The sequence below is a fragment of the Sorex fumeus genome, unplaced genomic scaffold (genome assembly GCF_029834395.1).
Source record: "Sorex fumeus unplaced genomic scaffold, SorFum_2.1 ptg000069l, whole genome shotgun sequence".
Taxonomy (NCBI): Eukaryota; Metazoa; Chordata; class Mammalia; order Eulipotyphla; family Soricidae; genus Sorex; species Sorex fumeus.
The window spans coordinates 1,548,726-1,563,785 of NW_026606126.1; the positions used below are offsets into that span (position 1 = coordinate 1,548,726).

At 45.1% G+C, this 15,060-nt stretch overlaps 2 protein-coding genes across 3 annotated transcripts in view; both read right to left on the minus strand.

Annotated features, from left to right (window-relative positions):
* The window catches only part of HIKESHI (heat shock protein nuclear import factor hikeshi), a 41,212-nt gene extending 36,127 nt beyond the window's left edge, over window positions 1-5,085 (minus strand). The window contains exons 1-2 of the mRNA XM_056128832.1: window positions 4,974-5,085; window positions 405-642 (exon numbers count right to left, since the gene is read on the minus strand). Of these exons, the coding sequence (XP_055984807.1) occupies window positions 405-642; window positions 4,974-5,003 (268 nt within the window). The 5' untranslated portion in view covers window positions 5,004-5,085. The remainder of the gene's footprint in view (window positions 1-404; window positions 643-4,973) is intronic.
* A 5,716-nt stretch (window positions 5,086-10,801) lies between these two features.
* EED (embryonic ectoderm development) overlaps window positions 10,802-15,060 on the minus strand; it is a 43,705-nt gene continuing 39,446 nt past the window's right edge. For both annotated transcript variants that reach the window (XM_056128828.1, XM_056128829.1), the window contains 3 exons: window positions 13,717-13,875; window positions 12,207-12,280; window positions 10,802-11,197 (listed from right to left, as the gene is read on the minus strand). In XM_056128828.1, the coding sequence (XP_055984803.1) occupies window positions 11,071-11,197; window positions 12,207-12,280; window positions 13,717-13,875 (360 nt within the window). In that variant the 3' untranslated portion in view covers window positions 10,802-11,070. The remainder of the gene's footprint in view (window positions 11,198-12,206; window positions 12,281-13,716; window positions 13,876-15,060) is intronic.

Sequence of the window (15,060 nt, forward strand, 5' to 3'; positions counted from 1 at the left end):
CTCTTGGTGGTGCTCCCCTGAGCACCACCATATGAAGTGCAGGAATAGAACACAGATTGGGTGTGTGCATGGCAAGCACCCTACCCACTATACTATCTCTCCAGGCTGATCTTTTTTTGGGGGGGGTGGTGGTGGTTTGGGTCACACCTGGCAGTGGTCATGGACTACTCTTGGCTCTGCACTCAGAAATTATTCCTGTTGGTGCACGGGGATGATACGGGATGCCAGAGATCGAATCCGGGTTGGCTGTGTACAAGGAAGTGCCTTACCTGCTATACTATTGCTCTGGTTCCAATTTATTTTTTTAAAGTATCGTTATATATTTGTTTAGCAGTCAGAAAAAAGTAGTTTTAATTATTTAATAATACAGAGATTAAGAAACTATTTTAACATATTATCCTTACCCGATTTAAGACCTGAAATCTTGAAGATGGCACTTGGTTTTCCATTGGTGACAAATCCTAGGAGCTGCCATACTGGCATTCCATTTGAGTCAGGGTAGGAAAAGTAGACAGATCCTCCCATGCCTTCGGGGAACGGGATTGTTCCCAGCATGAAGACCACAACATGGTTTATATTTTCATAATCAGGCAAGTCAAAAACAAATTTATCCTCTGCCACCTGCTGTGCTGCTGTTTGTACCTAGAAAATAAGAAATATGTCTTAACTCATGGTTTGGTACATTTCTATAATCCTTGTAATACTGCTATAACCCCTGCTACCATTTACTACCACCTATCAGTATTCCAATTATAACACTGGGTTAGTCTGATATTGTAATTAGTAAATTACTAAATATAGCCAACTATTTTAACCCCAAAATATAATTAGCCTTATAATGATCATTTAATGAATATAATCTTTCAAATGGGCTGGAACGATAGTACAGCCGGTAAGGTATTTGCCTTGCATGCTGCCAACCGGGTTTGATTCCTCCATCCCTCTCAGAGAGCCCAGCAAGCTATTGAGACTATCCCACCCGCATGGCAGAGCCTGGCAAGCTCCCTGTGGCGTATTCAATATGCCAAAAACAGTAACAAGTCTCACAATGGAGATGCTACTGGTGCCCGCTCGAGCAAACTGATAAACAACGGGAGGATAGTGCTACAGAACTAACCTTTCAAATATGTAACGAAGGGGACAGGATAGCTCAGTGATAGAATGCTTGCCTTGCAATGTGAAACTCTGGATTCAATCCCCAAGGGGTGGGTGAGATAGCTCAAAAGGCTGTAGGAGGCCAAATTTCAATCCCAATTACTGCATGGTCCTTGAGCACCAAGATGGGAGCAACTCCTGGGCACCACTAGGTGTGGCCCCAAAGCAAAAAAACAAAAAAGAAAAAACCCACAAAAATACCCTACATTCACTGTCACTGTCCTCCCGTTGTTCATCGATTTGCTCGAGCGGGCCCAGTAACACTTGTTGTTACGTGTTTTGGCATATCGAATCCATCATGGGTAGTTTACTAGGCTTTGTCATGTGGGCAAGATACTCTCGATAGCTTGCCAGGCTGAGAGGGGCGGAGAAATCGAACCCGGCTCGGCCGGGCTGGCTGTGTGCAAGGCCAACGCCCTACCACTGTGCTATTGCTCCAGTCGACCCTACATTAGAAGCCCAGAAGTATCCTGAAATGTTTTTAATTATAAAAACAAACTACTAGTTTTACAATGTTATGAAAGTTACCTACAACAGGGGCCTGAGTGATAGTATAGTGGGTAGGGTGTTTGCCTTGCATGAGGCCAACCTGGGTTTGATCCTCAGCATTCCATATGGTACCTCGTGCACCACCAGAAGTGATTCCTGAGTGCAGAGCCAGGAGTAACCCCTGAGCATCACAGGGCATGACCCAAAAAGGAAAAAAAAAGTTACCCAAAACACAATACCAAAACCTTATGCTTCAAAACTTTTAAGATGGGTAAACAATCCAGAATTAATTATAGTCAATCCTCATTATTATAGATTCATTGTTGGCTAATGACAAATTATTAAACTCACTAAAATTCATAAACCCAAAATCTATTTGTAAGTCCCCAAATCAATTTTTGGTTTTTTTTTGTGCTTTTGTGTGGACATATTTGTATACAGAGTATTAAAAAAAAGTATACATTTCCCAGCTGAAATGGAACAAAGCTACAAAATGCCTTTCTGTTTCATCTTTCATAGATAAACAAGTGCCCTTTGGGTTTCTTTGGTGCCACATTTTAAAATTTTTTGTAGTTTTTGTTAGTGATGCTGCTGTTTAAAATGGCAAGTCTGGGGCTGGATCAATAGTGCAGTGGGAAGGTGCTCTCGGGTTCAGTCACTGGATCCCATCTGGCTGCCACACACAATCCCTGAGCAGAGCCCTGTGCGGCACCAGGGGTGGCCCCAAAACAAAACAAGATAAGCATAGCTGAGGGCCAAAGAGATAGTGCAGCAGGTATGGCTCTTGCTTTTATGACAGCCTGGTTAGTTCCCTGTCACCACATACGGTCCACTGAGACCTGCTGGGAGGAATTCCTGAACAAGCCAGGAGGAAGTCCTAAGCACTGACGGGAGGATCTCAGAGCCAACCCTAACAAAGTAAAATCATGGTCAGTTGGTCCTCCCGTTGTTCACTGATTTGCTCGAGCAGGCCCAGTAACATCTCCATCATGAGACTTGTTGTTACTGTGTTTGGCATACGGAATACGTCACGGGTAGCTTGCCAGGCTCTGCCGCACGCGGCAAGATACTCTCGGTAGCTTGCTGGGCTCTCCAAGAGGGGCGGAGGAACCGAACTCGGGTTGGCCATGTTGGCCGCTTGTAAGGCAAACGCCCTACTGCTGTGCTATCGCTCCAGCCCGACAAAGTAAAATACAAAAAGTTAAACAGTTAAGTTTACATGACCCACTTCATAATCTAATTTTTATTGTATAATTGAATTTATAACACTTTGGCCAAAAAATTTCATTTTTTACTTTCTTTTAAAAAAGGGTTTTTCAGCACTGTGCTCCAGGTTGCTACTGGGATGCTGAGGAGGCTGTGTGTTTCTAAAACAAAGCTCACAGATCCATTTCTTTCTTTTTTTTTGGGGGGGGGGTACACCAAGGGATGCCTACGGGTTACTCCTGGCTGTGCACTCAGAAATTACTACTGGCGGTGCTTGGGGGACCATATGGGATGCTGGGGACTGAACTCCGGTCGGCTGCTTACAAGGCAAATGCCCTCTCCACTGTGCTATCACTCCAGCACCTCATAGATCAATTTCTTCAGATCAGGAGAAGGCTACTGATTAGTGCTAAATCACATACATTGAAAAAAAAAATAAATTCTAAGAGCAATCAAGTGGTTTGTCAACTTATATAAGGTTTTTCTTTTCTAATATTTGCTGATTATAACTGAAATGTTGGGGCTGGAGAGACAATACAACAGGTCAGGTGTCTGCCTTATATTGAACTGGCTCACCCAGGTTCAAGCCCCAGCATCCCTTACAGTTCCACACCACCTCCAGGAGTAATTCTACCTGTGGGCAGAGCCAGGAGTTACCCAAGCATCAGTGGGTGTGGCCCAAAAACAAACAAAAAACTATACATTAAAAACTAAAATTTTTACTACTTTTTTACTACTTTTTTCTACATTGGATTTAAGAAAAATATACCGCTGAAGCAGGAAGTGTAGCAGTAGAGCACCTGTCTAGCACACGTAGGAGGCCCTGGGTGGAAACTCTGGACACCAAAAGAGAAAAATTCAAAGACAGCTCCAAGCAGGAGGGCAAAGGCACCCCTGAGGACTGCAGGGAGCGGGGTAGCCGCCCCCTCTCAGCACTGCTGAGGAGGGCTCTATTACCATTTCTGTTTGGGGGCCACACTTTGTGGTACTTGGAGGACCATGCAGTGTTGGGGCTTAGATTCTGGATTTCTGCATGCAAAACGTGGCTGTCCAGCACACTGAATATCACCCCCTTTTTAAAAAGAGGCCTCCCTTTTTTTTTTAAAAAAGAGAAAGTGTCAAGAAGATGACAAGATGACTCAAGGGCTGAATGGAATCCTGGCGCTACAGTAACCCTCTGCACTATACACAGACAGCAGAAGCCCTGACACCGCAGGGTGTAGCCCCAACCTCCTCCCCCGAAGATGACCTGAAAGGAAAATGTGCCTTTGCAGGGGGAGCTCTCGCTGGGAAAGAACACAGGTCTGTAGGTGTGAGGCAATCGCCCTGCCAACTCACTACCACTCCGGCCCACCTCCTTAAAGGGAAACAAAGGCTGGATCCCAGTCTCACAACCTTGGTAGCAAAAGAAGAATGCGGTTACATTCTAAGACGTCTTAAAATTAAATCTATCTGCCCTCCACTCTGATTCAAACAGGCAAGAATCAAAGAGTCACACCAACTGGGAAATCTCCTAAGCAACCGCTGCAGCTGCCTGTCCTGGCCCATCAAAGAGAGTAGTACACTGTGAGTGTTTTGAGGGCAGCATCCGCTCATTCTGGGTGGCTGATGTTCACCTTCCTCCCCAACAGCGGGGCGGGCGCAATCCAGGATCATCTCAGGCACCACCACCTAAAGCGGTACCCAGCTTGTTTTCGGCTTAATGGGGACACCCAGCTGGGGGGGCTTAGGGGCCTGTGCGCCTGGGGCAGGAAACGCCCTCCTCCCCGTGCTGCACTCCCCTCCCGGGAGGGGCGGGCCAGCACCCTCCCCCAGGATGGGGGGTGGGGGCACTCTCCCTCGGGCTGGGGACCGGGGAGCACTATCTCTGGGATGGGGGCTGGGAGCACGCTCCCGGGATGGGGGCGGGGAGCACTAGCCCGGGATGAGGGGCGCGGGAGCACTCGTTCCCGGGATGGGGGCGGGGGAGCACTATCTCCGGAATGTGAGCTCGAAGCACTTCTCCGGCTCCGAGCAGGCCCCTGCGCGCCCTCTTCCCGAGTGCGCCCAGGCCCACCGAGGCCCCCGCCAGGCGCGGCCCGGCCCCACCCCGCTCCCTCCCCTGCGCCCGCGCCCGCGCTCACCAGCCTCCCCGCCACCAAGCAACCGAACATGGCGGCGCCGCGCTTCCGGCCGGCGGCCCGAGCAGCCCGCGCGCTCCAGGGACCGGCGCAAGGTAACGCCCTCCGCTACATAGCGACGGGGCCGAGTAGCGCCGGCGACCCCTGACCCGGCTTCCTGCCGGCGGGCCTCCGGGGGCGAGCACTTCCGGGGCGCGTGTGGCCCCGAGGCCACTCGAGAACGCGAGGTTAGCACCGCGGACTACAAGTCCCAGAAGGCCTTGCACCGGCTTCCGGCGACGAAACCACGAGGACGCTCCTGCAGGCGGTAGTAGGGTTGGTTCGGGGTTTTTTTTTTTGGTTTTGTTTTTGTTTTGTTTTCGGGTTTTTGTGTTTGTTATTGGGCCACACCCGGAGATGCTCAGGGGTTACTTTTGGCTCTGTACTCAGGAATTGACTCCTGCCGGTGTTGGGCGCACCGTCCGGGATGCCAGGGATAGCACCTGCCGGCCTCCAGGGACTGCACCTGCCGACCGCCTGCACCTCACGCGCCCGCCCTTCACACTGCCGGTCCCGGAGCTGATAGGTAGGAGCCTCCTTCCCGTACAGGTGACACTGTGGGTCCCGGAGCTGATAGTTGGGAGCCTCCTTTCCAGTACGGGTGACACTGCGGGTCCCGGAGCGGAAGCCTCCTTCCCAGTAGGGTGACACTGTGGATCAGGAGCGGATGGTCGGAAGCCTCCTTTCCAGTACGAGTGACAACTGCGGATCCGAAGCTGATGGTCAGGAGCTTCCTTCCCAGTACTGGCAACATTGCAGGTCTCGGAGCAGATAGTCGGGAGCCTCCTTCCCTGTACGGGTGATACGGCGGATCCCAGAGCTGATGGTCAAGAGGCTCCTTCCTAGTACGGGTGACACTGTGAGTCCCAAAGCTGATGATCAGGAGTTTCCTTCCCAGTACGGGCGACACCGTGGGTCCGGAGCTGATGGTCAGGAGGCTCCTTCCCAGTACGGGTGACACTGCAGGTCCCAGAGCTGATAGTCGGGAGCCTCCTTCCCAGTACGGGTGACACTACGGGTCCGGGAGCTGATAGTCGGGAGCCTCCTTCCCAGTACTGGTGACACTGCAGGTCCCGGAGCTGATAGTCGGGAACCTCCTTCCCAGTACGGGTCGTCTCGGGTCTCAACGTTTGACAAGTACACAGCGATTTTCCTGTATTCCTCACACATTCTCCCTCAATTGGCTCAAGTGTTTCTGAATAAATACAATGATTTCTTCAGGAAATTTCCCCTGACATATCCAATAATCTTTGTTTCTCTTAGACAATACTATTAATACTGGGTTGACAGCTTGGGGGGAAAATTGTTTTTAAACCACACAGCAGTGCTTGGAGGCTCCATACAGTGCCTAGTTTTACTGGGGTGTGGGGGTGGGGGAGTCCTGCATACAAAAGATGTGCCCCAGGTGACACTGTGGGTCCGGGTGCTGATAGCTGGGAACCTCCTTTGGTCCATCTCAAGTACCTAGGGGAAATTTTTTGTGTGTGTTGCTTTGGCCTGGGAGCCAAACCCACCAATGGCTTACTCCTGACTCTACACTGAGGAATCAATACAGATAAAGCTCAGGGGTTCCAGGAATCAAACTCAGGTTGGTCATATGCAAGACACCCCACCTCCTACTGTACTATCTCTCTAGCCAGGGAAAGAAAATTTTTTTTATAAATGAATTACTGTTGGTTGTCCCAGTTTTTAGTGTGAACTTTCCTCCATTTTGCTGGTGAATTTTCTAGTTCTGGTAGGGAGAAAGCACAAATTAAGACACATATTACAGGGAGAGATGCTGCAGATGAATTATCCCAGGTAGGCCCAGACACCAGATGGAACATTCTCGGGATCGTGATGGGCTGAGTTCGTGCCCTGCCAGAAGGTCCAGCACCCCATCCACACCTGACTTTCTCGGGCATATAAGTAGCCCATTTCTGCTACTAAACTGAAGCCAAGCTGCTAAGTCATGCCAGTTCCACACAGCAGCATATTTGGCCATACATCTCCAGATTCCACAGTACTGACAACCAAGTGCACAGAAGCCCACTAAAGCTCAATGAGCAGAAACAGTAACGCAGGAGGCTCAACGAGCAACAAAGAGCTCAGTAAATCCTCAATTTTAATAATTATTATTAATAAAGGTGTATGTTGTAATAAGAAATGTAAATTATTTTCTGCTTACTAAAGGAACAGGCTCAGTGAGGTGGGTGGGAAAGGGGACATTGGTGAAGGGAAGATCACATTGGTGGTGGGACTGGTGCTGGAACACTGACCACCTGAAACAACTGTATCATGAACAACTTTGTAACAGTGTTTCAAGTTTCAAAGGTCTTTAAAAACACGTACATAGTATATGCAAGTTACCTGGACAGGCATGTAAGCAGCAAGAGTCATGCTTTCACTTCGAAGTACAACTTGGATTGAATGAAATGAAGACATGACTATTTTTCTTTTTAGTTCTATTCTGGGGGGGAGGGGGAATACAACCAGTGTGTTCAGGAGCTGTGCCTGGCTGTGCACAGGCCTGGCTGCAGTGGTGCTTGGGGGGGGAGGGGGGGCGCAAGGGTCTGCCACATCAAGGGAAGCACCACACCCTGTACTGGCCCAACACGTGGCATTTTCAGAAAAAGGACAAACCAAGGATTTATTAATTCCTTAGGCCTTCATCTTGTATTCCCCATATAAGAGTTCCCAACCACTGCAAAGATGACAAAGAGAAAGGGGAAATCTAAGGTAACTGAGTATATTTTTCTTTCCTTTCAGTATGTTACTGTGCTCACCTGTAACGGGAAACTCAAAAGAAATTTGTTAGTATTGGGGTATCAAATGGGGGTATCATTTTGTTAATGTGGGGTACCAAGAAGTAAAAATAAAATGGTTTCATTTTTGAACTGCGTGGTGGTAAAGCCCAAGGCTTACTCTGCAGTTGCTCCTTGTTGAGCACAGGGAACCATATGGGGTTTCTAGGATTGAACTTGGCTGAGCCACTTACCAACTCTCCAGCTCCCAGATGAGTCACTTTGTTCATCTTTTCTAAATTTCTAATTCAGAGTTATAAATATAATTTATAACTGCCCATAATTTTCAGTCATACATTGTTCCAACACCCAACCTCAACCAGTGTGCATTTCCTGCCATCAACGTTCCAGATTGACCCTGACAGTTGCCTCAGTGGCAGATACTTTCTTTTCAGCTTTTAGGCACCATGGCTTGCATTAAGGTTACTGAAAGGGTATCATGCGATCACTTTACCTCCTCAGATGAGTTACTTTTGTGCACCATTTCCACTGCACTAGTAAGAGGCAAGTACTGGGAAGGGGACTAAGGATGTGTGAGACAGCTCTCAATGGTAGAACACCCACCTGCCAAATACGTTTTCCCAAACCACTCTTCATTACTGAGCATTCCCCTCAGTGCTCAAGCACTCTGACAAGCATCCCAAGCAAGCATTGGGGATAACCTTCAGATGTCAGTACACTGAAACAGCCATGATGACAACAAAAGGGTAATGGGGAGTCTATATATGAAGGACAATCACAATGATTCTATTTAAGAGTATGCACAAATTCAGAATACAGTTATGAAGGAGAATAGTAAGATTCATGGCAGTAATATGAAAACTTGGAGCCAGAGTGGTATCACACCAGGCAGGGTGTTTGCCTTGCAAGTTAGCAGACCAGGGTTCAATCCCCAGCATCCTGTATGATCAGTCCTCTGAGCAAGCCAGGAATGAATTGTGAATGCAGAGCCAGTAGAAAGCCCTGAGCACCGGGACAAATAAAATAAGCAAATTAGCAGATTAGGTGATAATTAAAATGCACAGTAGGAAAGCCCAAGTGCAGTGCAGGGACAAAACTCCTGCATCTAAATGTGGTTCTATCCCAAGGTAATTGCTATCTGGTCTTTGGCACCCTAATATATAGTGGATTGTTTCACCGCCAGTTGCAGCAGTTGCTTCATTGCCTACCTTTGTGAATTACTTTGCAAACCTAATGTCCAATTATTTTAGGAATTCCAAACCTGTAACATTCTGCAAAATAAGCTTAAAAAAAAAAATCAGACCAAGACATGTATACCAGGCTATTTACCTAAAAATTAAAAAATATTGGGAGTTACATTTCCAAAAATTTGCTGTGCAGTTACCATGTAAACAGTAAAACACGCACAAAACTCTATATAGGCAACACTCTCAACTCTTAAAATCCTTGATAGGGGCTTGGGGAGGGGCTGTCCCCAGGGGCCACTGGATCAAGCCTGTAGTGCCACAGCAAGCACGCCCAACAAAAAAATAGGGAAGGAAGACAAAGCAAAGGCCAAGCACATATACTTTGCGATAAGAGATCTGGATTTCACTTAGCAGAACAGCCACCAACCCCCTCAACCCAGCACTGCTTATGACCTTAGAAAAAACTTCATGGAATTTTTGAGAGGTGGGGTGAGAGGTCCACACTAGGAAGTGCTTGGGGACCATATAGTCTTCTGGGACTCAAACCCAAAACTTCTATATGCAAAACACTCCAGCCCTTCAAGGATTCTTTTTCCTAGAGACCCTGCTTTCAGCACTGCTGGGATAAAACCAGCAACTAATGTTTCATTTGTGGGTCACTCACCTGGCAATGTTCAGGAGTTACTTCCGATGGTGCTCAGGGAACCAGGATCAGGCAAGTGCCCTACCAGCTGTACACACATCTCCACCCCCTACCAACTACTCTTAACCCTATGACAGCCTCATTCTACTTTAATAGGCCAGCACCTTTCTGAGAGTCTAACTCTGTTTCATGCATACATCCTCTCGTATTTCTCAAGCCTCTGCATTTAAGTTTCTGTTCTCTCTCTTGGCTTTAATGTCAACAGTATTTATTAAGCTGTAAAAATACACAGTAGCACTGTCCTTCCGTTGATTTGCTCAAGCAGGCACCAGTAACATCTCACAACAAATTGTGAGACTTGTTACTGTGTCATATTGAATACATCACGGGTAGCTTGCCAGGCTTTGCCGTGCAGGCGAGATACTCTCAGTAGCTTGCTGGGCTGTCTGAGAGGGGCAGAGGAATCGATCTCGGGTTGGCCGCCTCAGCCACGTGCAAAGCAAACGGACTGCCCACTGTGCTATCGCTCCAGCCATGTAAAGATAAAATTCTAGAAAAAAGATATCTAGTAAGAAGATAGGATTTTAGTAAATATAACAGATTATAATGCATTAAGGTTACTGAAATTAGTTACTATAGAAATTAGTAACAACAAAATCATAGAAAGTTGGATTTCCAATGCCTTGCGGGCAGCCCATTCCCTGAGCCTGCCTGAGGACAGTGCCAGGAGTAAGCCCTGAGTACCATGGGGTGTGGCCCAAAACCGAACAAAATGCAGTTAGGTAAGTTCATAGCACTGTCGTCCTGTTGTTCATGGATTTCTTGAGTGGGCACCAGTAACATCTCCATTGTGAGACTTGTTACTGTTTCTTGGCATATCGAATATGCCATGGGGAGCTTGTCAGGCTCTATCGTGCAGGTGGGATAGACTCAAGTAGCTTGCCAGGCTCTCCAAGAAGGACAGAGGAATCGAACCCAGGTCAGCCGCGTGCAAGGCAAATGCCCTACCTGTTGTACTGTAAGTTTAGGAAGGTAGATAAAATATCACTCATCTCTATTTATTCTTTCAGTAACCCTATGGAAACTATTATCTCTTTTATTCACAAGGAAATGGAAATGGAAACATGTTGAAATACTTATCTAAGACCACAGTTGTTGTAAAGTCTTTTTTCAGATTTAAAAGAACTCAAAAAAACCTAAAATGATCATTACACAAAGACATGACAAAAATTTATTGCTTGCAACAATTCATCACAATGAAAATAAAATACACAAACATTTATAAAAATAGTTTTTATTAAAAGCAGTAGAGTCTGAGCAGGAGACAGTACAAAGAGTGTAAACAATGTAAACATCACTACATTCAGCTCAGCCTGATTGAATGCCAAAAGACAACTCTAAATGTTCTATGTGCTCTTACTAGTAAGATACATTAATCCCATGTTACACAGAAAACATACTCTAATTTTCATGAGGAAAAACGTGTTTTATCGCAGTCGGTCCCAGCGCCAAATGCTGGCGTCATCACACACGGCGATGAGAATGCTGCTGTCCCTGCTGAAGCTGGTCTGTCGAATGGCCGAGCCACACTTATGGTGCGTCAAGGTTGTGCATCTGGGCACAGGTGGGGAGAAAGGAAAACAACGGCTTTCAGCACTCTTTGTAAATGTCATCGGCATGTAGTTAAGAAACAGTGAATTACAATAGCAATACAGGTTTAGAGACAACTTCTGAAGGGCCAAAGAGCTAGGACAGCAGATAAGGCACTTCCTCACAGGCAGCTGCCCCATGTTCTATCCCTTCACCCCGTATGATCCAGGTCCACCAAGAGTGACCTAAGATCAGAGCCAAGAGTAAGCCCTGAGCACAGCTGGATGTGGCAGGAACCTCATCTTCCCAAGAAAACGTGTGAAATGTATTTCATCAAATACTATTTTTATATTGTCACACTGGGCATAGAACCCAGGGCCTCAAACATGCAACACAGGTTTTGTACCAGGTAAAAACTGTTGCATTAATGTTTGGATTGTGGGGCCACAGTTCACAGCACTGAGGTCACTCCCAGCTGTACTCCAGGGACCATGCACACCAGGAATCAAATGTGGGCCTCCTGCACACATGCTCTAGAACGCTAGCTTCTATTCTGTGCATCTCAGATTTAAGAGACACCTTACAATTTATGTGAAGAAAGATGGTTTGGAACCAAGGTATTCAAAAAAATTAGAATTTAAAAAGTACTTTAAAATAACAGGGCGGGGCTGGAGCGACAGTACGGGGTGTGGGGGGTGGGGGAGTGTTTGCCTTGCATGTGGTTGACCTGAGTTCAATCCCCAACATCCCATATGGTCCCCCAAGCATCACCAGGAGTAATTTCTGAGTGCAGAGCCAGAAGTAACTCCTGAGTATCACTGAGTGTGACCCAAAAAGCAAAAAATTAATAATAATAAGAAGCAGGCAAATATTTGAAATGCAGCTAGAAATGTGGCTAAGTGGTAGAGGTCACGTGTGTGAGGGCCAGGTTCAATCCCCAACACCACAAAAGGAAAAAAAAAATTCAATTTCTGTATCAATACTGGAGTAATATTTCGGCATGAATTATGAACAGGAATTTCTAAATACTTACTTGGCCTTATGAGGATCTTCTACTTCTAAATCCCAGACATAAAGTTTGCCAACCTGATTGCCTAATGCAAGCATCTGTGCAAATAAGAAAATACGAATTTATCAAAATAGGCTATAATGTATAAGTGCATTCTAAAACATTTTTCTCATTTCAGAAAAATTTCAACTCCAAGTTTCTGGTGTCACTGTCCTCCCATTGATCATCAATTTGCTTGAGCAGGTCCAGTAACGTTTCCATTTTCTTTCTGAGACTTGCTGTTACTGTGTTTGGAATACTGAATATGTCACGGGTAGCTTGGAGTGATAGCACAGTAGGTAGGGCGTTTGCCTTGCAAGTGGCCAACATGGCCAACCCGAGTTCAATTCCTCTGCCCCTCTTGAAGAGCCCAGAAAGCTACCAAGAGTATCTGGCCCGCACGGCAAAGCCTGGCAAGCTTCTGGCTATTGTTCTTAATTATTTCACTGTCCTATTTCTGATTTGTAAATGTAGTAAAAACAGTATTAGAGTCACCCACTTAACCACAGTTTTGCTTCCCATAGTGGTTTTAGTTATCCAAGATCAAGTACATTCACAAAAAGTATTTTCTGAGAGAAATCACATTCCTATAACTGTTACAATGGGGTTGTAATTGTTCTAATTTGTTATTTTTACTATGCCTAAGGTGCAAATTAAGATTTAACACGGTTTGCATGTCTAGTATAAATGGGTTTTGTACTATCTGCCATTTGGTCATCCACTGGGGATTGGGATACGTTCTTGGAGATGTGGAGAAGGAGACTGTACCTCACAAGTGACTTCAGTAAGTAATGAAAACATTCTGCAAATTTATGAGAAGCTTTACAAGTTAATCAGTTAGTACTTTCTTGTACCTTAGCAAAGTATAGCCATAGTTACTGAACTATGACTGTACTTTCAAAGCTCTTATAGAAATACTCCTTCAAAGCTTCTTATAGAAATACTATACTGTAGCACTGTCCTCCCATTGTTCATCAATTTGCTTGAGCGAGCACACCAGTAACATCTCCATTGTGAGACTTGTTGTTACTGTTTTTGGCATATCGAATACACCAGGGGAGCTTGCCAGGCTCTGCTGTGTGGGCAGGATAGTCTCGGTAGCTTGCCGGGCTGTCTTGAGAGGGAAGGAGGAATCGAACCCAAAAGGATAATGTGGGTTATCTATAGAAATACTATACACAGGTCATTTATTGCCACAAAATCTTTACATTCCATCTTTTAAAAAAAAACTTAGGGTAACTAGTTTAATGACACTTCCACATTTATTCATCTAGGACAGAGTAACATAAAAATACTAACACTAAGCATTAAGTCTTAATAAACGATGCTATGGAAACTGAAAAGCCTCCTCCCACAACACCTGTCAATACCATCTATGCACAGATGGTGTGCATTTTTCAAAGGTAGGATAATTCACATCACTGTATATTACAGGTACAGAGAAAACCAAACTGTAATGCTCTAAAATAATTTCAAAATAAAAAGATTTTACTACCTTTTGCCAGAAATCCATAGAAAACCTCATGTACCAAATATCACACTGGCTGTAATCAAACCGTCCAAGAATAGTGACATTAGATTCACTGGGTTTAATTTTATCTATGTCATCTTCCATTTTGCCAGGCTTCCAGCACACAATAGCATTTTCACAAGACTGAAAAGAGAAATAAAGAAAAATGAGCACTACCTGCCAGGAACTGGATCTTAAGTATGAAAAGTGCCTTCTCTTTAAAATCACTTTAGAATCGACAGCTCTGGAAACTGGATTATCCATCTACCTACCAAGCAGAGCTATGTGCATTTGTTTACATTTAGCCAGAGTTCATATTTAAGGACCAAGTCTGATTAAACAGAAACTGACCATACAAAAAGCACAATACATGCTGTAAATATTAAAATAGTTTTCCAGACTTGTTTGTAATATATGAATCTGAAAAACACACAGCCGAAACCAAATTTGGCCCTACACCTCTGGCATCCGAAGATCTAGGATGCAAAGATAACATTATGAACTTTTATTTTATTTGAACATATGGCTCTTAATATGGCTTCGGCTTACTTCATCTTTCCCCATTCAAGTGCAAATTCTAATCCCATGTGCTCCTCTTCCTTTACTGACCTTTAATACTTCATTCCCATGTATGGCTATATGATAAGGAGGTGATCTTGAAGGAAAATTAATGAATTCAAAGAAAGGATCTAAGAAACTGGATTATATAAAAGGCAATGAAAACAGTGGCTTAACATAACACATTGATATGGGAATGGGACTGAAATTCAGTTACATCTTTTCTATCTAGTGATATTTGCACACATTCTACATAAGTGATAAAAAAAACATGAAAAATTTCACAATAAAGGAGTATTTTTTTTTTTTGCAATACGCTGAATAGACTGTCTGTTAAAAATACCTGGAAATGGTTTCCTTCATCTCCTGACTACATATAGAAGCCAGCGATGGCTGTTAAACAACGTGCCATGCCCAAGACAACCTTTACGCACAAAACCCCAACTCCAATAGGGACATAAGAAGAAACCCTGATGAACAGTGTCTCCTGAAGTTCTACCCAACACAATCTACACAACTGCATTCAGCAGCCTTGTGGTGTGTTCAAGGGTATTTAAACAATTTCACAGCAGGGGCAGTAAGACTAAGAAGGTAACATTTTCTTCTCCACGCTTTTGAGTATAAAAAACCCCAAGGAGGCGTATATATTACACAAATACTCTTCTGTAAAGTACTTCAGAAACTACCTAGGTATGATAACTTAAGTGTGCAATTGGGCCAACAGCCTGTATTCCAAGACTCACTTTGGCTCCAACACTAGTGAATCAGAAG